This window comes from Hemitrygon akajei, chromosome 14 (genome assembly GCF_048418815.1).
Source record: "Hemitrygon akajei chromosome 14, sHemAka1.3, whole genome shotgun sequence".
Taxonomy (NCBI): Eukaryota; Metazoa; Chordata; class Chondrichthyes; order Myliobatiformes; family Dasyatidae; genus Hemitrygon; species Hemitrygon akajei.
This window is the reverse complement of record NC_133137.1, coordinates 53,058,045-53,084,582: the sequence shown is the minus strand read 5'-3', so window position 1 is coordinate 53,084,582 and position 26,538 is coordinate 53,058,045. Positions and strand designations below refer to the sequence as shown.

At 42.0% G+C, this 26,538-nt stretch overlaps 1 protein-coding gene across 11 annotated transcripts in view; it reads right to left on the bottom strand.

The window, feature by feature from the left end:
* The window catches only part of sox5 (SRY-box transcription factor 5), a 388,193-nt gene that overhangs the window by 234,487 nt on the left and 127,168 nt on the right, over positions 1-26,538 (bottom strand). For all 11 annotated transcript variants that reach the window (XM_073066077.1, XM_073066075.1, XM_073066073.1 and 8 more), the window contains one exon: positions 18,452-18,683. In XM_073066077.1, coding sequence (XP_072922178.1) covers positions 18,452-18,682 — 231 coding nt within the window. In that variant the 5' untranslated portion in view covers position 18,683. The remainder of the gene's footprint in view (positions 1-18,451; positions 18,684-26,538) is intronic.

Genomic DNA, 26,538 nt, shown 5'->3' with positions numbered 1-26,538 from the left:
GTTTCTCAGACGTCCCTAATGTATCTGCCTCTGCCCCCACCCTCTGGCAGGGTGCTCTGTAACCCCATGCACTCTCGGTGTGAAAACTTACTGCAGACACTGCCCCCTCATACTTTCCCCAAATCACTTTAAAATTATGTCCCCTGGTATTAGCTATTTCTGCCCTGGGAAAAAGTCTCTCACTGCCCACTCCCATCTATGCCTCCCATCATCTTGTACACTTCTTTCAATTTGCCTCTCATCCTCCTTCACTCCAGAGAGGAAAGCCCTCGCTTGCTCAACCTATCTTCAGAAGACATGTCTCTAGCCCAGGCAGCCTTCTGGTAAACCTCCTCTGTTGGTTTGGAAGAACTTATTCACAGATTGTATGTGTCCCCTTAAAAGAGAAATGGCATAAAAGGAATGGCTCTCCGCAAACATTCAACTTCACATCCAAGTAACTTGGAGACAATATTGGTCTGCTGATTTCTCTCCTTAATGCTCTTACCAATCAGATCAACCGCCAATCATAGAATGCCTTGGTGTTGCCAGCACTGTGACCACTATCCAAACCTAAAAGGAATGTGAAATGAGCTCTCACTAGTGACTGCGTGAACCCACACAACAAATGGAAGCTGGGTGAGCTGTCAAAAGAGACAAGCTGATGGTGTTCGGTGAAGGGAGTGGAGATGCATAACACTTACTTAAACTAGCTAGGCACAACAGCCTGGCCTTGTGCTGTGTCTCCTATATAACTCATGCAATCTGACATTTGTCTAGGTGGCTGGAGGGTCATTCTACCTCTGAGTTTTGTGATCTGAGCTCCTGGATTAATCCCACACCTGCCATCATAGAAACAGAGAAAATCTACAGCACAATACAGGCCCCGCAACCCACAAATTTGTGCCGAACATGTCCCTACCTTGGAAATTACTAGGCTTACCGAGAGCTCTCTATTTTACTAAGCTCCATGCACCTATCTAAAAGCCTCTTAAAAGACCCTATCATATCCACCTCCACCACCGTTGCCAGCAGCCCATTCCACTTACTCACCACTCTCTGAGTAAAAAACTTACCCCTGACATCTCCTCTGTACCTACTCCCCAGCACCTTAAACCTGTGTCCTCTTGTGGCAACCATTTCAACCCTGGGAAAAAGCCTCTGACTATCCACATGATCAATGCCTTTCATCATCTTATACACCTCTGTCAGGTCACCTCTCATCCTCCATCGCTCCAAGGAGAAAAGGCTGAGTTCACTCAACCTATTCTCATAAGGCATGCTCCCCAATCCAGGCAACATCCTTGTAAATCTCCTCTGCACCCTTTCTATGGCTTCCACATCCTTCCTGTAGTGAGGTGACCAGAACTGAGCACAGTACTCCAAGTGGGGTCTGACCAGGGCTTCTATATAGCTGCAACATTACCTCTCGGCTCCTGAATTCAATTCCACAATTTATCAATGAGAGTTGTGAATGTTGAAGGAGTTTTGTTCCTAATTGTGTAGTGACTACAGTGCAAATACAGTATATATATACTCAGTGATAATTGCCTTTAAGTTCACAATGTGGCTGAATGATTCATCAGCTGCAGGATCAGTGTTTGATGGCTCTGAGCATGTTCTTGTTGGAATTCAGAAAGACGAGGGCAGAACTCATTGAAATCTACAGAATATTGAAAGGAATAGATAAAGTGGCCTTGGAGAAGATGTTTCCAATAGTAGGAGAGTCTAAGACCGGGGGCACAGTCTCAGAATAGAAGGACACCTCTTTGGAATAGAGATGAGGAGGAATTTAGTTAGCCAGAGGGTGGAGAGTCTATGGAATTCATTGCTACAGACAGCTATTGAGGCCAAGTCATTGGGTATATTTAAAGTTGAAGTTGATTGGTTCTTAATGAGTAAGGGTGTCAAAGGATACAAGGAGAAGACAGGACAATGGGAATGAGAAGGAAAAAAATCTGCCATGATCAAATGGCAGGGCAGACTCAATGGGCTGAATGAACTAATTCTGCTCCTATGTCTAACGGTCTTACACTTGATCAAGTCTATACAACAAACAGCAGAGAGCTTCTGTTGTGCAAGTGTGATCTAAGCTGACAGAATGGTGACTACCAGGAACAAGTCAGTTTAGGTATCAAAACTTAGCTAAGTGCCTCCCTAGGACTTACTCAAGAGATACAGATTCTTCAGGAAACTCAGACTCAACTCTCCCACAAACACTGGTACCAGGACATTTTTCTGCTTGATGTGAATCCTGGCCCCACTTTCCCAGACATATTGGTGCATTTTGAGGATGCTGTGACTTTCTGCATCAGCTCCAGGTCTCATTGCAGAAGGGTGAATGCGCTGAAAGCTTCACACCGCCACTGGTCGACCCAAACGCATGCGACCGGCTGGGGGTGAGGCTGAGATGGGGAGAATCCAAGCCTGCCCACCCCTTGCAACAACAACACCAAATGATAAAAGAAAACACGCGGTCCCTTTAAAGTTGGGAATCGTTCAAATTCTAAAGCGCACTATAAATTATAAAAGGGAATATTTGCACAGCATTAATGTTTTATAGCCTACCCAATAAAAAAGGCAATTCCTAGCAAATCCTCAGGAACACAAAGAAAAAAAAAGCATAACTATCAAAACACATTATTTTTAATGGCCTACATAATAAAGCTGTTCCATTTAGTAATTAGGTGCCAAAAAGTGACTTGGAGGCTAAAGGGGGTTTAGGCCCTTTACTAATTTCATATTATGGCTATAAATGTGAATTGCCTTATTCCAGGTCTTTCAAGAATAACTTATTTGTCTGTATTTCTTTATAATTATACTAAATTTCCCATTCTGTTCCTATTTCTTCTGTGTTCCAATTAATTTCCACTTATTCGGTCCTGAATAGCCTTCTGCAACTACTCAAATGCAACAGACATCCCTGAATATATTTGCTTTTATCTTTTTTTGTTTAATGTATGAGTTTAATATGTAATGGAAATTGTTGCTTCTGTCTCCTGTGGTACATTTGTATGAAAGGAAGGATATGTATAGATCCTACAAGAGTTTTTTTCTGCAGCTTTTATCATAGATTTGAAATGAATGACCTCCAAACCTTATAGAGTGGGTCCTTTTTTTCCCAATTTAGGAGTGCCGGGTGTGGAGGTTGAAAGGCTGTCTCCTGTCTACAGCATTCGGTGGGAACTGACTGCACTGAACTGGCAAGCAGATTGAACTCCACAATTCACAGCAAGAAGCCTGGGCAGGTAGTTATAATGAAGATGAAAGAGAGTACTGTTCATATAGCTGGTGGCATTCAATGTTAATTTAATTAATGAAGAAAAGATCTGAAAGTAGTGTCAAATTGTTAAAATGATGGGCCTAATTTTCAGAAGTGCTTCAAGGGGAAAAAAAATCTTGCAGCAAGCTCATCTCCTGCTTTCAATGAGAACCTGGCCCTGAAAGATTGCAAGATTATTTCCTTCTTTCTTTTGCCAATGAAGCAACAAGCAAGCTGAAGGTGTGTTGGGGATGGGGTGGGGGCTATTTACTGGGGTTGGGATAGAGGTTGTGATTGTGGGGAGTGGCGGAGGAAGAGAGAGGGATCAAAATTAAGAAGCACTGATACTGAACCTTGTGGCAGGGTGACTACTGTACCCACTTCTCGTTTGTAATAACTGGTATGGAGGGGCCAATGCACAGGATCGGTTAAAAACTGCAGAGGGTTGTAAACTCAGCCAGCTCCATCATGGGTAAAAGCCGGCCAGCATCTTCAAAAGGCCATGCCTCAAAAATGCAGCATCCATCATTAAAGACCACCATCGCACAGGACATGCCCTCTTCTCAGTCATCAGAGAGGAGGTGCAGAAGCCTGAAGACACACACTCAACATTTTAGGAACAGCTTCTTCCCCTCTGACATCAGATTTCTGAACAGACAATGAATCCAATGAACAGCATTTACTATTTATATACCTATAAATATACAGTTATATACAGTGGATTCCGGTTTGGGACGAGTACATTTTGGTCCAGTGAAGTGGCTGCCCCAACTAGCCAAAGTTACATGGAAATAGTTAAACAGGTATAAAAAAGACACATTACTTTTTAAATGAGTAACAAATTATGTATTTAAATGAAATACAGAATAAATAAGAACACTACGAAAATTACTACAGCAATATAAAACTGTGTATTAGTTCCTGTTAGTAATCAATGGAGGAATTCACTCAATGTATACTGTTATGTTCTTTTGGTTGACTGTAAGTGAACAAAATCAGTGTAAACTGCAGTGTAGTGCAGATAACAGACTGGCTTCTAACAGTCTTTTCAATGGTTGCATCCTCCAAATCTTCCTTTTAATTGTAACATCCAAGATGATTGTCGATACCTTCAAATTCTTCGTAGTTCCTAACTTGTTGAAGTAGTGAAATTATTTCATTTTCATTCGTCGTTATTTCTTGCATCTCCAAGCCTGAATGCTTGAACAGTGAGCATAATAGTCTGAATTGCCTTACTTATTTACCAAGTATTAATGACAAAAGTCACTGCCTTTTGAACACAAACACGCAAGAAACTCTATTTAAAACTGTTCACTCTAAGCACATGACTTGACACCAGCAGGAAAGTATTTGGTGATAGTCTCCTGCCCCAATTAAGCAGCATAGTGTCCTAAATAAATGGAGGGAATTCCAGCTATTTTCTCAATTTGTTTTTTTCTCTTTAAGTATTGTCCCAATAAGCCGTTGCCTGATTATCTGATGGCCCAGTTAACTGGAATCCACTGTACACAGATATATATATATACATACATACATACATTATATATATAAGTGTGTGTGTGTGTGTGTGTGTATATATATATATATAAATGTATAGTGTATTTTATGTATTGTACTGTACTACTACCACAAAACAACAAATTACATGACATATGTCAGCGACAGTAAACCTAAGTCTGATTCTCTTTCTGATTCTGATAATATGGAAAGGGAAGACAGCACAGCAGCAGTTGTCATTTCCCAACATTATCTGTATGTAATCCAATGTTTCAGAGTTTTCCTTAACACCGTAGATAAATGCCTGTAAATCTCAAAGCAAAGATGCTATCGTAACCATTAGCTTAACACTATTACAGCACCAACGACCTGGGTTCAATTCCACCATTGTCTGTAAGGAGTTTGCACATTCTCTCTGTGACTGCTCCGTGTTTCCTCAGGGTGCTCCAATTTGCTCCCACATTCCAAAGATATACAGATTAGTAGGTTAGCTGGTCTTACGGGTGTAAATGGATGGGCTCATTGGGCTGAAAGGCCTGTTATTATGTTGTATCACAAAATAAAATAAAATAAATATAATCCTAAAAACACTGGTGGCTTTCATTGCATGTTCACGATTAGAACTAGGGTTGGATTTTGGTGTGGAGGTATTTCTAAGGTATGGCTTGAACAACCCACCCTCCCAGGAGATGCACCTTCTAATCTTCAGCATAAAACAGATTTGGAAATATATCATGTTAAAGATATTTGAACAGTGAAATGGAAGGGAAGAGTTTAGAGAGGTATGGACCAAATGCAGGCAAATGGAACCAACTCAATTAGCCATCCTGCTCAGCAAGGATAAGCTGGGACAAAGGGCCTATATAATTCTGTGATTCCATCTCAACCCTACTTTAGAACAATCAGAATTATCAGGACTCCAGTCCTGATGAAGTGACTTGGTCCAAAACTTTGACTATTTGTTCCCTTTCATAGACGCTACCTGACCTGCTGAGTTTCTCCAGCACTTTGTGTTGGGTGGCGCTCTACATAACTGAACATTACCCGGTCCCCTTTCTTCCAGCATAAACAAATCAGATGGGGACAAGAACAAATTCCATTCCATTGACCTAGCTACACACAATCAAGGCAAATCCAGGACATATATATATAAGAACAGAAATGGCAGTGTCAACAACAGCTAGGAAGGACACCAAGCCCAATGGTCATAAACCATAACCCAAAACATCAGTAAACATCATACAGTAGATGAAAACAACTGAATCACGGATAATCTCTCAAACACAATTCATGGAACACTAAAGTGGCTTTAAATGATTCTGACAAATGAGAATGCCTTGAGAAGTACCTCCAAAAACAAATTAGGAATGAAAGCATTGCCCAAATTTAAATCATATTTGAGAAAGTGTTTAACAAACATAGTATTCAATAAAGGCAGTGGTCCAACCAATTGTTTATTGAAATACGTATTTTCTTTCAACATCCATAATTTCCACACATGTTTAATATTTTAGTAGGCATTTTTTATTTCACACAAACATTCCTTAGAGACCCTCCCTTAAAGTGATTCCACATTAGTGGGCCAATTTACTTCTGCACTGACAATTGTCTTGCCACAAAAAGAACATACTCTTGTGTGTCAAGATTTAAATTGTTACCATTGTTTAAGTGATAATGCAAGACTGGAAATGATTAGGTAGTTGCTCTGTCAATCAAGTATACTTTCTGCGCCACTCTAAATGATTTTATGCACATAACTTTTACGTCATTATCCTCCACTCTCTGCATTTTTCTGCAAGGTGACCTTGCTTCATTTGGGAAAACTTACTGCAGTTCTTGTTTCCTTTGCTCGGTTTACGTAGGGCTTATTTTCTGAGTAAGTTCACATTTTTTTGCCTCACAATGGAATGTGTGAGATACATTACACAGCGCAGGCTCCCTTCGATTCATTAACTAATTTAGTGTTTTCAAGAAGTAAACTATTTTATATCTGAGGCATAGTACACATAGTACACACATAAATGGTTTGAATCAACTCTTGACAGCAACTTCTGCAAGCGAGGTCATGTTTGACAAAGCCATTGGTTTCTCTAAGTTGCAAGCAACAGAACAGAAAAGGCTGAGAGAGATGTGTTATGATATTTGGATTTTCAGAGGGTGTGCAAAAAAGTTATCACACTGGAAGTTATTAAACAAGAGTGCAGATTATGGAGATGATATTAGGGTATATTGAGTGTCCAAGAAAGGTAGCTTCTCTGAAGGGGCTTGTCATGTCCATTCTGGGGTAGCTCGCTCAACTTTGATCTCCAATTGACACTCAGCTCGCAACTGTGGCTCCAAGTAGCTGTTTGCATGTGAGAGCAGCCACACCCCGGTATACTGCTTTGACAGGCAGGCTAAACCAGGTGAGGGTAGCCGGCGGGCCTCATACCCCGGTGCAATAGGACATGGCTGTCCTAGCATGAGAAGTCAGCTCTGTTGGACTGGGTGGATGAGATCAACAGTGAGATCCAAAGGCTGGAAAGGCAGTTCAGCAGTGCTTCATGGAGAGTGAAGGGCCTGACGAGCACAGAAGGAGGAAGTCATGGTCCTCCACTGTAATCAAGGAAGATCCCAGATGTAATGACCTCTAGTACCACTGTACCCGGACCTTTAAGGTCAAGAGAGTGGAACTGCACCAGGGCGACGGCTTTTCCAGTTAAAAAACCCCTCCAACACAGGTTTCTGTCATTTTGGATACAACGGGCAACCATTCATCAATCATTCCAGTGTGAATTGCTTAATGGACAGAAAAGGTGAATAACTGGTTAATTTTCCTGTTGTGAAGTTGTGTCTAATATGCGTCACAGGGTCCGGTGCTGGGGCCTTAAATATTCACAATCCACAGCAATGATTTGGATGAGGGAATCAAGTGTAAGATATCTGCCGATGATACAAAGCCAGACAACAGCACATGGTGTGACAAAGCTACAAAGACATTTCTGGGGGATAGAGACAGGTTCGGTAATGAGCATGGAAATGACAGATGAATATAAAATAAAAAATGTGAGGTAGTTAAAACAGAAAGGTAGAGCAATCTGAGGGAATGAGATGTCTTTGTACATGAACCATTGAAGAGTTATCATGGAATTGAGGTAGAAAATGTGTTGCCTCTGTTGCAAGAGGGTTCAATACAGGAATTTAGAGAGCTTGCTTTAATAAAAGAAAAAGGCCCTGGTAAGCCTGCATCTGAAGTATGGTGCATAGGTGAGCCTCCTGAGGAGAGACATGTTTGAATAGGAGAGGGGGCAACTTCATTCCTGGGGTACGGGGATGAGGGTAGTTAAGTATTCCAGGCCTACACTCCCTTGGGTTAAGCGAAACAACAGGCAGTCTCACAAAAATGCACAAATTTCTACAGGCTTGACAGGATAGATGAGAAAATGCCCAATGCGTAGAATCAAGAGTCATGTTACTAAATTAAGAAGATAGCTTTGCAGGATCATGATAAGCAGATTCATCAGTCAGAAGTATGGGAATATTTGGAATTACTATCCAAGGGAACTGTGAAGGCACAGTAACTGGATATTTTATGGCAGGATTGGATAGATATTTGGATGTTAAGAGAATGAAGATATATAGTGTTTGCATACAAAAGTGTTAAGAGATGTAGAGACAGAATCTACAGCCATGGAAACAGGCCCTCTAACTCATCCATGCTGACCAATATGACTATCTAAGCCAGTCCCATTTGCCTGTGCTTGACTCATATTGACCTAGACCTCCAAAATGTCAGAGGTACTCAGCATATTACGTGGCATCTCCAGAAGGAAATGGAAGTCAATGTCCATTTCTGGCATCTACAACCTCAGGTGTCTCCCTCTAAAACTTTCCTTTCCTGTTGCTGAGGTAAAAGATCGGCCATATTATTGAGTAGCAATGCAGGCAAGACAAGCCAGATGACCTGCTCCTGCTCTGTTTCTTTTCAATTTTCAGCACTTAGCTACACACATATGTGCTCCCAGCTCTCTTCTCCTAACCCAATCAGCGTACTCATCTATTTTGTTCTCTCCTATATCTGGCTTACTCCTAAATGCACCTACATTAATTGTTTCAACTACTCCATGTTCAGAGTTTTCCAGAAAAAGCGGTTCTCTTGAAGCCCTGATTGATTTATTAGTAATTGCCTTATATTAATGTCCCCTAATTCTGCTCAAAGTGGGCTGATTAAACTCCATACGGATATACTGCCAGTGATTTTCTTCCATCTCTTCCCAAGCACACTGCTGCTTTGGAACTCAGAAACAACCTGCTGTTAAACAAAAAATTAAATACCATCACTGCCTCATCTTCTTGTTGCTGCGATTCTCAAAGATGAACAGGTCACCAGTGTTTAATGGTTTTCCAGTGCGCTAATTCAGTATGACAAGATAAAGCAGTAATCTGCGCTCTGAGAGGCTGTAAGCCCCTGCTCTATCTGGGGACACGCAAGTAGATTTACGCTGTTTATCACTTTATACATTTGCTGTGACAAAGCCCTTGAGTTCTCTTGATTCTCTAATGTAAATCTCTCTAAACTTCTCTGCCAGTCAGAATGGATTTGGTTGTAGGTAATCTATGCAAACTTAATATCTTACATATGTGAATGGGCACAATCCTCGGAGAGGATGTTTTAGATCTTAAATAATCCATTGATCCTGCCTCAACAACAGCAGTTTTTTCTCTCTCTATAGCCTCACATTAAACAAGCGGCTGGGTGGATGTCATTCTAACCAGAGCAAGCGATTAAGCCACAGTTTATGTTCAGAGATTTGCTTCTCCTTTAATGAAAGCTTATACAGTGTCTGATTGGTTGGGATTCAAAGATTATCCAGAAAGGATGATTTGACAGACATAGAAACAAAAAAAAGCAAATAGGAACTTCACTGCAGCTGTGAGTGTTATGCCAACACTCTCAACTTGGGAGATGTCTTTATATTAGTGTTATTTTAATTGGAATTCGTTGGCCGCTGTGATTCAGATTCTGACATTTAGACCGCTCAGTCCACCTCTTACCCGCGTTGCAGCTCCACTGATCTATAACGGATGGTATACATATGCCTAGTGCCGGGAAAAGGGAGCTGGACTTAACAGAGGAAACTGCTTCCTTCCAGAATCTGTTTATCCAGTGTTCCAGGAGTTTTCTCAGCTCTCCAAGGAAGGAGTATTAATTCTCACAGCTACCTGGACTAAACCTCGTACCACCCTGTCACTTGTAAAAATGCCAAACCCCCCCACCTTCTTAGTTCCTCCGTCTCTGCCGCATCTGCTCTCAGGATGAGGCTTTTTATTCCAGAGCTAATGAGATATCCTTCCTTCTTCAAAGAAAGGGGCTTTCCTACCTCCACCATCAATTCTGCCCTCCATTTTGCACATGCCCACCACATCTGGGATAGGGTTCCTCTTATCCTCACCTATCACCGCATCAGCCTTCGCATCCAACAAATAACTCTCCGTCACATCTGCCATTTCCAGTGGGATCCCACCACCAAGCACATCTTTCCCTGCCCCTCACTTACTGCTTTCCACAGGGATCGCTCCCAATGCGACTCCCTTGTCCATTCATCCTGCCCCACTGATCTCCCTCCTGGTACTCAACCTTGCAAGCGGAATAAGTGCTCTCACTACCACGCAGGACCCCAAACAGTCCTTCCAGGTGAGGTGACACTTCACTTGAGAGTCTGTTGGGGTCATGTACTATATCCAGCGCTTCTGGTGTGGCCTCCTGTATATCAGTGAGACCTGGCGTAGGTTTGGAGACTGCCAGAAAAAGGAGGATTATCAATTTCTCGAACTTCTGGTAACTGCCCTCCCCCCTAGTCCTTCACCTTTCCCCTGTTCCTGTTTCCATCTCTCACATTTTCTTCCCTTTCTCAGCTTATCTGCCTATCACCTCCCTCCAGCGCTCCTCTTCCATGGTCCCTGCCCTCTCCTATCAGATTCCCCCTTTTCGCACCCTTTATCTCTTTTGACAATCTACTTCCCAGCTCTTTACTCCACCCCTCCCCCTCTCCCACTTTCACCTATCAGCTACCACTTTATCCTTCTTCTTCCTTCCCTCCCTCCACCTTCTTGCTCTGACTTCTCATCTTCTTTTCCTGTCTGGATGAAGGGTCTCAGCCTAAAACGTCGACTGTTTATTCTTTCCCATTGATGCTGCCTGGCCTGCCGAGTTCCTCCAGCATTTTGCGTGTGGTGCCAGGATTAATCTGCTGAGCGCTGTAGCATGGAATTCTAGGTGCACCAAAAATAAATTATTTTTCTCTTGATATTTGGAAACTTCTTACTCACAGGTGCAAAAATATTGGGGGCAAGTGAAAGTTACTGATTGTCAAGAATTGTTTAAGCGAGGGTAATTGTGCTTGTTTCCCCTTAAATGGCCATGGTAAGTTGTGCATCACAGCCATTCCAGTGAGTGGTGGTAGAAGTTCAGGGAGCAGTGGTCATGTAATAAAAACCTCCAATTAAGGTCAACAGCTGTACACAAATCACTAAAAATGCTGGAAAGGCAGTGGCAGAGAGGATAGCGTACTTGGTGCTGAATATCTTATGGTCTCATCACCTTGGCTACAATGGGAAGAAAGGACAATTATAGTCACTTAAATTTAGGTACTGTACAAACTTTACCATTTTTCTCTTCCCTCCCATCTTCTTCTATACTTCACTCTGGCCTCTCACCTCTTCTTGCCTGCCTATCACCTCCCGCACCAAGGACCCACCCCTCCTTCTTCACTTTCTCCTATGGTCCACTCTCCACTGCTATTAGATTTCTTCCTCTCCAGCCCTTGGCCTTTCCCACCTGCCTGTTTCCACATATCACCTTCTAGCTATTCTTCTTCTCGTACCCCTCCTTTTTATTTTAGAGTCTTGCCCTTTCCTTCCCAATTCTTCCAGAAGGGTCTCGGCCCAAAACGTTGACTGTTTGTTCGGTTGCATGGATGCTGCCTGACCTGCTGATTTGCTCCAGCATTTTTTTGAGTGTTACTGTACAAACATAGCATTTTGCAGAAGGAACAGGCCACTCTGCCCCTCTAGCTTGCTCTGCCATCCAATGTGATCCTGGATAATCCCATTATAACCCCAACCACTTATTTCCATCTATCCCTGGCTACCTGATTCTGGAGGGGCAGAAAATGCCCTGAAAAGCCATGAGATGATCCACAACCTCACAACATATATATTTACTGCTTTCAATTATTATTTTGGGATGATTTCCTTCTCAACTAGTGCTTGCTCTTGTTCCTTTGACCTTTTTACATCCCTTGTCTCCAACCCAGGCACAGAGCTTGCCTCAGTCCTGAGACACACAGTAAAGATCTGCCAATTTTGACTGGATGAATTCCAGGCGACCTTAGCACCTGACCTCCTATTGGCTTGTACCCCACCTTCTTACCATTGGTTACTCAATGTGTCCATCTTTGCCAATGGCATCACACATCACCACATTATCCAACAGGCTGATGTCTGACCCTGTCAATCATCTGCCTTGTCCCAAATAGATGCCTACTGAAACCCTAGAACAGTTTGCTCACTGCAGCACCAATTATAACCAGATAATGTTCCTTTTAGAGAGTGGCTACGAGGTGGAATGTCATAGGGGACATTGGCACAGTGGCAGAGCAAGATGGAAGGATGTCTACCCTATCAATAATTCCCACTCTACTTGGCAAAGTGTTTGACAAACAGTGGAGTCTGCTCTCATTCTTATTTGGGTAAACACAAACTAGGTGAGAAATTTTTAAACAATCAAGTAACCCTCCTCTCTATGTGTGCTGTATTTATGATAATTACACTGTGATATTTATTCTAAGCTTGTAACCGTTACCTTCCAGGAGAATAGGCGACACTACAATAATTAACCAGGTGACAAGGTCCTATAACAAAGTTGGGAACATAAAAGGTAACTGGGAGTTGGACTTTGATATTAATACAATTCTTTCCAAAAACTGTTAGAAGCTGCTTTGACATGGTACAATAGAAATAAAAGCAGAAACTGCTGGAAACGTCCAGCAAGTCAGCAATATTTGCAGGGGAAAAAAATTCAGCTTGATGGAAAAATTAGAAAACTAGTGTGTTTGAAGTTACAGCAAAGGGTGGTAGAACAAAGGCAACTGATTTGGAAAAGGGAGGGGAAGAGTCAAGGATAGATTTATGAAAGTGATAAAAGGTGGAAACTGATATTAAAGGTGAGGCAACTTTCAAACTGTGGAAGGCAGGAGAAACTAATTTAGTCACCATTGTAATGGAGAAAGAGGTGAGGCAAAACCGCTGAGAGGTCTGATTAGGTACAGTATAGCTTGGAGCATGTGGTTTCCAATAGCTACTCAGATTTCTGACTTAGATTTATTTATCACATATGCATTGAGACATACAGTGAAATATGTCATTTGCATTACCAACCAACGCACCCAAGGATGTATTAGGGGTAGCCCATAAGTGTTGCCACATATTCTGCCGCCAACATAGCATATGCCCAAAATGCTTGCAGAACACAGCAAAGCAGAACATACCAAACAACAAATCGACAGTAGCAAAACAAGCTCTATTCCTCCCTCCCTCAAATACAGAGTCCTCTAACCCCAGGACAGGCCACCTTCATCAGCCTTCAGCCTCCAGTGGATTTGTGGCTTTGCGGACACTTGGCCCCAACTTCCCCAGTGTACTTTTTTCTTTTTTGGAGAGTGCATGGGTTCAACATAATATGTGCAGCCAGAAGAATGATGTTAGTGGTAAAGTGGCTGGTCACTGTCCAGGCCTGCTTTCAACAAGGAAGACAGGAGTCTTCCAACCATCTTAGTGCAGAGGGTTTCTTTCCCATTTACTTATTATAGAGTGAGACTGTTTGGCCCATCAGATGCAAACCAGCTTCCACACCCTTCTTTTCTCCCTGTCTCCTTGCCACTTATTCTCCCTCACATACCCATTAACTCCCATTTGTTTCTTTTGCCACTTAAGGGTTATTCATCACTGCCAATTAATCTATCTGCAGCACTCAGAAGAGACCTTCTCATCACGGGAGTATGGACCAACTTCCCCACAGACAGCAGCCGAGGTCAGGACAGAACCTGAGTTGCTCGAGACATGACACATCAGAACTATCCACTGCTGCGTCATACCATCATTGGGAATACAAGGAGAGGATGGAAGAGGTTGGGGCCAGGACACAGAAAATATCAATGTGGCAGAAGGCATCAGGTATAATTAGGTAGAGAATGGACAAAGATAAATGAAATGCATTCAGTCACTCTCTAGGAGACAGTGGTGACGTGATGTTCCAGAGGGAGGTATGAGGAGATGTCAGAGAGACTGGCATTTAGTCTCTGCAAGGTAGCTGTGTGGAAGCAACGTTGTTACTTGGCCCCATCACACAACAGGAAAATATGTTGCATTACTGTCTGAATAAGTTTCCGTAGCCTCTGCATAGCTCACCCACCTCAGCAGCTCAAGGTTAATAGCAATTGATTGATGGAACCAAAGCAGGTAATGATGGCATAAATGTAGGGCAGCAATGATCTTTTACAAATGGCAGCTCAACCTGGCCTGTTCCTCTATTTCAATGCACAGCTAGTGTTCTACTCTGCATATCTGGAGAGTAGGTTCAAAATGCAGCCATTGACTGAAACACCTGATACCTTGTCTCAACTGCACATCTAATTTGACATCTAATTCTATGTCCAGACTGTATATTGGGCCTGTAGAAACAACTAAATTGCTTCTGCTTTTAGATTGTTCATTCCTGTTGTAGTTCCTTGGGAATATGACATAGTGGAAATGTGTGTAGTACCGTCTTTCTCCCTCTCTTCTGTTTTTTAATCAACCTCATACCAAGGTAATGTAGCCCTCCAACCTGACGGTATGTATATCTATTTCTCTAACTTCCTATAATTTCTTTCACTTCCCCTTCCTCTCTTTTACCATTCCCTATTCTGGCTCCTCTCATCCCTTCTCTATGCCTGCCCATCACCTCTCTCTGATGTCCCTCCTCTTTCTATTTCTCCCATGGTCCACTCTCCTCTCCTATCAGCTCCATCCTCCTTCAGCCTTCAACTTTTTCACCAATTGCTTCCCAGCTTCTCATTTCATCCCTGCTCCGCCAGCCACCCATCTTCTCCCTCACCTGACTCTACCAATTACCTACCAGTTTGTACTCCCTCCTTACCCTCCTCCCCACACACACTTATTCCTATTTTGCCTTCTTTCTCATTCCTCGACAGTCCTAATGAAGGGCCCCAAATGTTGACTGTTTATTCCTCTCCATACATGCTGGTTTGCCAGGTAAGTTCCTCCTGCAATTTTTGTGTGTTACTCTGAGATGAAAGGATTCCCTTTCCAGTAACACTTGCAATTAAATGCATGGAGAATCCAAACACGCTTCCAAATAAATGTAAGGCAACAGTGTTTGCACACTAACATAAATTACCTCCTGATTTTTTGGTGTAACTCAGTGGCAGGCTACTGGAAATGGAATTGTCACTGTCTACATGGCAGGGATTATGTAGAGGTGTCTAGGGTCACAGTACATTGCTAAGGAACACCAAGGGCCTAGGGTGTAGTGGGGAAGCAGTGAATGAATCTCTGTATTTGGGGTTAGGATAGACAGTGAAAGGGAGCTACGAGCCTGTTAGAAGAGATTTTTGGGATTGATGAGGTTGAGTTTGCAAGAGGAGAGGAATCCAGGAATTTGCAGGGAGCAAAGAGAATCAAGACGGTAGGAGACAAGCAGATGAGTAGTGGAATATTGAAAGCTGTCAGCTTGTTGTTAGAGTGTCAGGGTCAAGACAGAAGGGGAGACATGAAACTGGGAGGACTGGAGAATGGCAGGGTCAGGGGTCTTATATCAGGGTTTCACAGGCAGTGGCCCATTGATTAGAGGATGGAGATTATTCTCTGTTGTACTTGTCCAACCTCCTGGTTCTGTAGGGAAAGCTACATATGTCAAGAATTCCTAACAACAGGTGCACCAGCACAATGCAGTTCAAATTCCGCTAAAATGCTACAAAGAAATTATGCGGCAATTGCAAGGATGATTGACAACAGGAAGTACCCTGTGGAATTTTTCTAGTAAAGCCAAATGACCAGGAAATAGTCAATATTGTGCTTCAGTCCAAAGAAAATCGATTCTCAGTCGTGTAATGCTGATAAAAACAGTGTTATGCAATTAAAGTTTCAGGAAAGGGAGTCTTACCCAACATTTAACCCATGCTCCACCTGCAGTAATATTAACAAACAGAAAGTACACCATCCTCAGATCAATGCACTCTATCCCAGTCACAGGTTTCAGAAGACATACCGGGATTAAGAAGCAGTTCCTTATTTAAACTCTTTCTAATAAAGATTAGTTTTATTTGTCACATGTACCTCAAAACATACAGTGAAATGCATTGTTTGCATCAAATCAAATCAGCAAGCATTGTGCTGGGCGGCCCGCAAGTGCCACCACACTTCCGGCGACAACACCGCACGCCCGAAACTCACCAGCTCAAACCTGTAAACCTTTGGAATGTGGGAGGAAACCAACACGGTCACAGGGAGAACGTACAAACTCCTTACAGACAGCGGTGGGAATTGAACCTCAATCGCTAGCGCTAAAATAGTTACACTAACCGCCACACTGTATTGCCCCAAGTAGTTTGTTACTTTAAATAGAATATTTGCATTGTTTATTGTAACAGCTGCTCTCCCTTTATTCATAGTTGATAGTTTATTCATATTTTATTTCTTTATAAAGCCCTTTTTTCCCCCCCTCTTACAGCGTGGCCATCTTTTACAGATGCTTATTAATCTAGTCCAAAACTATGTTGCCACAAAGCTACAAAGCTTGTTTCTTTTATTTTATTTCTTTTATCTTTCTCACACTCAATTTGGTTAAAATTAATTGGGAATACAGGTGACCATTATCATCAAAAGTGTCATTCCGAATTTAAACTGACCGTGGATATCATCCTCATTCAGCCACCTTTTGAACAAGCTAAATACTATTTATTATTTGCTTAAAATGGTTAAAATGTCCAACTTTGCTCCCTACATCTCAGATCTGGAGCCTACAGTTGCAGATCCTGCAGAAACAGCCTGGTGTATCCAAGAGTTACAGGTGATTCTTTTGCATGTCACTCTTAGCTGCTCCCCAGTGCAAATCATAAAGGCATTATAAAAACAGTCTGTGTTTTGTTTTTGCCATTTTCTTTCAGCGTTCATTCATTGTTGGTAAATTTGTTGAAGACAGGCATTTACTGTGTGGGACAACACACAGACAATGCTGGAGGAACTCAGCAGGTCAGGTAGCAGCAACGGAGGGGGGGAATAAGCAGTTAATGTTTCGGGCTGAGACCCTTTGTCATGACTGTAAAGGAAGAGGGAAGAAGCCAGAATAAGAAGGTGGGGGCAGGAGGTGTATGAGCTGCCAGGTGCTAGGTGAAGCCAAGTGAGGAGGTTAATGAAGTGAGAAGCTGAGGGGTGATAGGTGGAAGAGCTGAAGGTCTGAAGAAGAAGAAGAAGAAGAAGAAGAAGGAATCTGACAGGAGAGAAGAATGGAGAAAAAGATAGAGGAGAAGCACCAGAGGGTGGTGATAGGCAAGTGAGGAGAAGGGAAGGGGTAAGAGGGGAGTCAGAATGGGGAATGGAAAAAGAGAGAAGGGAGCATTTGGAATGAAATGTCCTTTGATGACGTCTTTGGAAACATATGAATATGTCCAATGAGTTTGCCATAAAGTGTCAAAAAATAGCAGGCTATAGGCTCCAAGTAAGGAGCAAGAGATTTGAAGGAGTTCTAAGAAAGCATTTATTCTTCCCAAGTGTGACTGGAATCTGGAAAACAATACCTGAGAAGGTATAGAGGCAGCTTCTCACAACCTTTAAGTATTTAGAAGAGCACTTGAATAAGCAAGACATTGAAGGCTACAGACTAGCTGCAGGGGAGTGGAATAAGCACAGCTGGGTACTTTAGGGCACACATGAATATGGTGGGCCGAAACATCTGTTCTGAGCTGTATGACTCTATATCTCTAAATGAGGGCAATTGTACCAGGATATGCTTGGAGCACAAATATTCTCAGTGGCCACTTTTTTAGGTTCACCTGTACACCTGCTCGTTAATGCAAATATCTAATCAGTCAATCATACCTCAATGAACAAAAGCATGCAGATATGGTCAAGAGGTTCAGTTGTTGTTCAGACCAAACATCAGAATGGAGAAAAACATGATCTAAGTGACTTTGACTGCGGAGCGATTGTTGATGCCAGATGGGGTTGTTTGAATATCTCGAAAACTGCTGATCTCCTGGAATTTTCACACATAACAGTCTCTGGAGTTTACAGAGAATGGTGTGAAAAAATATCCAGGGAACAGCAGTTCTGTGGGCGAAGATGACTTGTTAATGAGAGAGGTCAGAGGAGAATGGCCAGCCTGGTTCAAGCTGACAGGAAAGCAACATTAACTCAAATAATCATGCATTACAACAATGGCTTGCAGAAAAGCTTCTCTGAAAGCACAACACATCGGACCTTGAAGTAGATGGACTACAGCAGAAATCCATGTACACCAGAGGCCACTTCATTAGGTACAGCAGATGTTGAATGTACATCCTTTGTATTTAAGCATCATCAATGTCTTTCCCCAAAGCACCACCTTTATCATGCTGAGCCAACACGATGTGGCTTGCCTACTCAGTACAGACACAGTAATGAAGTTAAACATACCGGCGTGTCCTGCAGAGATGTCGGACTCTCACAACACGAAGTCTCTCTGGTCATTGTGGACGCAGTATGTTCTTCCTCTGTGTGTAGATTGTTTGAGAAGTTTGGGGGAAGAGTCAGGTGAAAAGCAGAGTGCCCATCACTTTCACCCTCTTCTATTTTCTGTCTGTTTGTCGCATTGGTTACCTCTCCATCTGTTTCTGCATACGGAGAGGCCGGTCTCTTGGAAGACATCCTTCAGAAAACAAGACAAAAAGAAGCAATGTAATACCGGCACGCAGCAGCTGTACCACTCAGCACGGCGAAGATTGTTCAATTTTCAACTATTGTCTGCATGGGTTCAAATATGGCATGGGAGTTGGAGAATATGAACTTAATTAAAAATTGGAAACTATAAATCAGTCAAACGAGTGACAAAAGAACTTCTGAATTATCGTAAATACTACAATGCTCATCACAGTTCTTTAAAATCATATACAGTAGTCCTTATCCAGACAAGAAGTAGTTAATAAATGTCCAACATTGACTCCAGAGGAGTGCTTTTGAAGTTCAGTGAGACTAACTCCTACATAGTTACAATACTCCACAGAAGTTCATCTTTGCCGGGTGGCAGCTGTTACTGGCAAGTTTGGCATATATTGTCTATCCCCTGCGAAGATGATGGTGGGCTTGATTCAAGAGCCAATACAAAGGATTTGATAGAAGTGATTGTAATGCAGGTCCAGTCACAAAAACCCTTTCAAATCACCACTGATGGTATCAGATTAGAACCATAATATGACCAAGCCAATTACAAACAATAAGGATCTTTTCCTAAAGAACATTTGTCAAGCTGTTGGAGTTTCTCTTTGTTATTCCAACAGCTTTATGATTGTTTTTCATTTAGAAAAACTAAAATCATTTTTTTTCAGTTAAGTCTATTTCAAAGTAGGTTCGCTACTACAATGCATTTGAACTCATGTTCCCCAGATTATTATGAGGTGATAGAACAAGAGGCCTGATGACATTGCTCCAGAAATTGATTATGCCATCTGATCTCATGAAGCAAATCAGAAGCTAGACTGGCTAATGGTCTGTACAGCATTCAGAATCAGAATCAGGTTTAATATCACTGTCATGTCATGAAATTTGTTGACTTAGCTGCAGCAGTACAATGCAATACATAATAATATTGATAAATAAGTAAATCAATTACAGTAAGGTAATCATAGCCAAAGGGTGGTAGTAGGGACAAGCTCCCACTGCTAAACAAATGCTCTTCATGGCGTGCGTCTCAAACAGCCTCTGACAACCAAGTCCAACTCCTGGCCTTCACGTGTGGCATGGTTCGGATGCCCGGCGGAGCTGTTCTCACTGACAGGAGAAGGGACAAAGGAGGGCCACTGGCACCATAAAACCAGTTGCTCCAGGCAGATGGGGCCCGTTAACCATGGATGGTAGCTCATCTAGGAGAGGGAAAACTCCAATTTCAAGCCTCCGCTGTCTTCCGGCTATACCCGCTCACGGGAAAGGCTTCAGGAGTAAACCCTGAGGAAAAATCCGGAGTCAGAGTCCTGAAAGCGGCTGACTGCTGTACCCAGCACCAGCACGGCAACTCCTGCGATGCTGCTGGCACCAAACTGTATCGACTTTCGTCGTTCCTTTGGACCTGTCATCAGCATGGGGGGGGGGGGGGGGTCCCACTGCATGGGCAACAGACAGATCTCCATATTAACTTTGCCCTGGCTTGCGCCCTGAAAGACTCTACAAGAGGCGCAGTACCCATGATCGACCGCGACCAACGGAGGCCACACACACATATGTATATTAAATTGTTAAATTAAAAATAGTGCAAAAACAGAAATAATATAAAAAGTTAGGTAGTATTCATGGGTTCAATGTCCATTTAGGAATCAGATGGCAGAGGGGCAGAAGTTATTCCTGAATTGCTAAGTGTGCAGTACCAATGAAAAGATGGCATGTCCTGGGTAACGGCATCCTTTGGACGATGACTTTCTGATGCCCCCCCTCATACCAGACAGTGATGCAGCGTGTCAGAATGCTCTCCACACTACATCTGTAAAAGTTTTCGAGTGTTTTAGGTGACAAAGCAAATCTCCTCAAACTCCTAATGAAATATATCCGCTGTCTTGCCTTTATAACTGCATCAATATGTTGGGACCAGAGATCCTTAGAGATCTTGACACTCGGGAACTGCACAAGAATGCGAGAAGCTGCAGGGAGTAATGGACTCAGCCCGATACATAATAGCATATCCCTCCCCACCATCTACAGGACGTGCTGCTTCAAGGTAACATCCACCATCAAAGATCCCCACCATCCAGCCCATGCCATTTTCTTGCAGATACCATCAGGCAGAAGCTACAGAAGTCTTTAATTGATGCTAATTTTATGTTTATCTTGTGAATACTGCTTACATGATACAACATGCCTGTGATTCATCTGTGAATAACTTTTTTTAAATTCACCTGTGTAATAATGCTCTTCTCCATATAAACTTGACTTTGACTTTACTTGGATGCAAAACAGTCAGAGTGTCAGTAGTTTTGACCCATAGGGTTATACAGCACAGAAGCACTCATAGAAACAGGCCCTTCAACCGAACTGGACCATTCTGACCAAGACACCCATCTAAGCTAGTCCTGCTTGCAAGCATTCAGCCCATAGCCCTCTAAACCTTTCCTCTCCATGTACCCAACAAAGTGCCTTCCCAATATTTTTGGTGGTACTATCATTAAACTGTAACATTAAGTTACTGCACATTTGCCCACTTATGTGTAATAATTTAACCAAAAGCAGCAAAGTTTTCCCATTGGTAAACATTTGCCCTCATCTAGCTCATCTGATCATCAATGCTCGCACTTTTTAAGAGGTTTTGCTGTGCAAAAATTAGGGTCGTCTATTTCCTAGCTTACAAAAGTAAATGACCTTGAGGCTTTTTGAGTTGTATTGTGGTCACTAACTTCACTGGATAACTGAAAACACTTACTTCACTTTCTCAAAGTGGTCACACATTTCAAAGAAAAGATTGAAAATTAACTTTACTTGTCACATGCACACTGAAATATAGTGAAATGAACATTTGTGTCATATCAAATCAGCAAGGATTCTGCAAGTGTCACCACACTAGCAGCATGCCCACAACTTACTAAACCCAACCGCAAGTCTTTAGAATGCGGAAGGAAACCAAAGCACATGGAGGAAGCTCAAGTGGTCACAGAGAGAACGTACAAACTCCTTACAGGCATGAATCAAAGTCTGATAGATGATTGCTGTAGAGTAATTGTGCTAACCACTATACTACCACGCTACTCCAGTATAATACGTTGTTTATTTTGTTGTTCATTTTCCACCAGTATATTATTCACATTGGTGCAAAGCAGGATGTATCAATGCAGAAAGAAAACAGAAAAATGCTGAAAACGCCTAGCAATTCAGGCAGCATCTTTAGAAAGATAACTTGGTGAGCATTTCCAGCATTATCTGTTTTTATTTCAGACTTCAGCATCTGTAAGTCTTATTTTTACATTTTATTCTGTCAATGCACGTTTCACACAGAATTAAATTTTGTTTTCCTCTGGAGCTAATCAAAAGTAGAATCACAAGAGATTTCCTGCAGGTAGAACAGGTTAAAATTGTCTGAAACACTTAGGATATTGCCAGTGTGGCTGGTAAACACCAAAAGGAGAAATACTATATACCTTTAATGTGTTAACACTGTAGCCTTTATTAACAAGACTAAAACTACATTGACATTCATGCCTAAGGGTATGAACCAGCGTTAGAGCACATTTTACTGGAACAAGACTCTGACCAACAGTAGGGGGGATAGTATTCCGGCACAAAATTAAAAATGTTGCTTATGCATGGCATGCTGACTGACCACTGAGCTTCAGATCTGCTGAGATATTCCTGCTCAGGAAAAATAACTCAATCACGTTATTGTTTAATTAGGGCTGGTGGTAATGATTGAGTTCCATATGTAGTCTGCATCTAAAACAGATGCAAACTCTACACCCATCCTGTGCTGTTTACTGGTCCTGCAGACAAATGCAATCTAAACTGACTGCTTTGATTCATATCATCGCTGGACTCCACTAACCCACAGCAGGAAGATAGGATGCCTCCTTGGCAATTGTCACGATTACCCTGAGACCGTTTTCGTGAGATGAAATGCACTGGGGGTGGGGTCTGCATGGCCACTACTGTAATAAAAAGACAAACACATCTAAAAGGAATGGGTTTATGATGTGGCTGTCCTTAATGACCTGATCAAAATTTTCCATACTCTCCATCATTCAGCAATTAATCTTCTACGATCATAGCAAGGATCTCAAAAACTTATCACTCTATCACATATGGATACACAATTTCATTAGTCCATTGTAAATAAGGAAGTTGCACTAAAGTACATAGTGGGGCAAGGAAATTCACCTACAAGAAGCGATGAAGGTGTTGCTCACATTGGAGAAAAAAGGACATGCTACTTAATAGCAGTTTTCAAAATTATGAGGATGTTTGCTTTAATAAATAGATCTATTTTCAGTACGTAGAAAGAGGCTGAAGACAGATTTGCAATAATTAGCAGGAGAACCAGAGGGAAAAAAGTTATTTTTTTTTTTACACAGTGAGTTGTTTTGACTTGGAAAGAGTTGCCTTAAAGAATTCCAATGATAAATTACAGAGTTATAGGGATAGTAGAACTAATTAATTCAGAGACCTTGCATAGGGCCGAATGACCTCTTCTGTGCTGTGATCCCTTAATTACAATCCATTTGCTCACACAAATAAACATCCCACTTTGTTTCATCTCTCCATTCTCCTATTCCTCCCCATATCACCACCACCAAGCTTCCCCTTAAGTGCATTAACATAATTTTTAAAAGGTTTTCATTTTTAAAAACTATTGACTTCTCAAATGCACATGACAAAAGGTCACTGTTGAATTGGCAATTCCTAATGGTAAAAAGTTATCCATTCCTGATGGTGAGATCAGTAAGGGTGCAGCATTTGGCTTAGAGATGGTAAAATCAGTCAACATTTCCACCCTTCATCACTCTTCACCCTTGATAGTGTTGCCTGTATGTGTGTGTATATGTATACCAGAGTGAGGAAGCACTTGGTTTGGGTGATTGTAATGCACTCCCCTAATGAATATTCCCTCATATAACCTCAGGGCATATTCTGCACAGGACATGCCCTCTTATTGATTGATTTATTGATTTATTTATTTATTGAGATACAACGCTGAATAGGCCCTTCCCGTCCTTCAATCTGCGCCGCCTAGCAACCCCTGATTTAACCCTAGCCTATCGTGGGACTATTCACAACAACCAATTAACCTACCAACCAGTACATCTTTGGTCTGTGGGAGGAAACCAGAGCACCCAGAGGAAACCCATGCAGTCACAGAGAGAATGTAGAAACTCCTGCCAGACAGAAGTGGGAATTGAACCCAGGTCACTGGTACTGTAGAACATTGTGCTAACCATACTGCCTCTTCTCATCACTGCCTTCACAGAGGAGGTACAGGAGCCTGAATGTGAACACACTCAACAGTTTAGGAACAGTTCTTCCCCTCCGCTATCAGATTTCTAAATGGACAGTGAAACAACCCATGCACACGACCTCACTATCTTTTGTCTCTCTTTTTGCATTGCTTATAATAATGTAACTTAGCGATTTTAATGTATTGCAAAAACAGCAAGTTTCACAACGTATGCCAGTGAATCAGTTCAATGTACCTGATTCAGATTCAGATTCTGAATTTGTTGGCATCATACATTTCACAAAAATAAAGGTTGTTTTGTGTATAATTGAGTGGGCAATCTGAAGTTGTGAAGCTAAAAGGAGACAACTACTTCTGAAGGGGGGGTGGGGTTAAAAGACAATTACAGTGAGAAAGGAGCCAAGAAAGCAGGAAGAGGGAAAAGTATGGGTAGGAGAATGGTTGGAAAAAGAAAGGAGTGTAGAAGAATGAGGGGAACATGCGCTAAAACTAGAGGAGGAAAAAAATTAAGGTGGGGTACATTTAAGAAACTGTAACAACTGAATCACAAGGCAAACGCTCCAGACACCAAGAGAGGATGGGGAAGAGGAGCTTTAATAACAGTTTATCGTTTAAACCGAATGCGTGTGAAAATCGGATGAATTTCTCTTTAGTGTGAGAGGTGGAGGAGGATGGGCTGGAGAGACGGAAGGGATGAATTTCAGATGTCATGTCCCCCCCAGTAGAATTTAATTCTGCTCTTGAATGGGGTAGTTGCCCGTTCTCGATTATGTCAATCACAAACAGGAGGAAATCTGCAGATGCTGGAAATCTAAGCAACACACACAAAATGCTGGAGGAACTCGGCCCGAAACGTCGACTGTACATTTTCCCATTGAAGCTGCCTGGCCTTTTGAGTTCCTCCAGCATTTTGTGTCGATTATGTCAACCTTTGTTAGAACAGCAGCACTGGAATAATTAACTTACAAAATACAAAATTAAAAGGAGCAACTTTAAAAAGATGCTTAAAGTTTGATCTTTTATCGTACCATTTGGCATGGATAAAGGCAATTTTGTAATTCAGTAATAAATATATCAAAAATATTTAGTAAGAAAAATCAATCGGAAATAATTGCAGAAAGTTGGGCATTGTTAAGTCTCTTTCCCAATATTATGTCCGGAGCCACCTGCTACTCCCCCCCACCACCACCACCACCACCACCTCCCAACCTCCTCAATATTGTCGCAATCCCTCTCTCCCCACCCTTCCACCGTGGTGGGCTGAGGAACCCAAGCCGAACCGGTGATGCTCTGTCTCTGTAGATGACTCGTACCAAAGCACGTTCGCGCGCACAATTTGCTTCGGGATCACCCTGCCTTTACGCTTTGCCTGTTACGAGACCGAAACATCCTGAACATTCATTGCGGAACCAGGAGAAAAAGTTTACGCACAAGCACCCGTCTACAGTCAAGCGGCCGCTGACAATACTTTCACACGACTTTATAGAATGTGTCAGCTCGATGCACCCCAGACTCAGCTTCACAGAGCCAACAAAAAAAAATTCCCTTTTGAACATTACAAGAATCTTGTCTGCCTTTGCATTCCCGCACTCAGATGTCGAGATTGTTTCCAGTAACTGTGGAAGGCGTTCCGCATACATCGGGTTAATATCCCATTGCCCCCCTGGGAGCTTAACTTTATTTTCATCCTCGGAGACAGTGTTAACGCTTGAATATGTATAACGTATACACACAGTATTGTATCTGACTGTCCTATACAAAAAAACTATCCCCAAGCTTAAGATCCCAAAAGATATTCAATACCTAGAGTTAAATAGCAGTCAATTACTCAAGTTTAATAATTTCGCAGTATTTTTGCAAATATTTGCTTTTAAAGCTCCTGCTTCGAGATGCACGTGCTGGAATTATATTATTATTAATCATTCTCTCCTTGCAATTGTCACTCTATCTATATCCCTGACACTAGTCCTATAGCTAACTGCTCTGAATACAACAGTGGAAATACTTCATTCTCCATTCAGTTGAGCGTACTTGAAAACAGTGGTAATTCTAAGCACCATTTGATCGCTCAAAGGGTAGACCGAAGATTTTGACACTCAGTAGTTCATTTCATCTTTGTTACAATCTGTATGAATTAAAATTCAGTGACAGTCCAGCTGAATAAACTGTTGTTCTCCAAACGCGCCGAGCGCATGCCAATAATTCTGTTACTGGGGGGATGCCTACAAGGAGATCTGCAAATCGCCATTCCAATTTGTTTATTTTACTTTAACATAATAGAAACGTTTGTTGCAGTCCCAGCCAATAAAAAAAATGAGAGTGTTTTTTGTAGGTGTAAAGAAAACTGTTGCTACTCTGTATTGTTAAGTTTTAGGTTTGCAATATCCGCATTCAACGAAAAGAAGATTTTAAACACAATTTTGCCCATTCTACTCGGTGCATCTACATCAGTTTTGGGAAGCAGTTTGCTTGTGGAGGGGAGGATCGATGCATCTCTAAATTTACAAATCGTGACACGCGATCAGTTCGGATTTAGTTGTTTTTTTTTAAATCACAGAAGTCTTGGTGAACTACTTCTCGT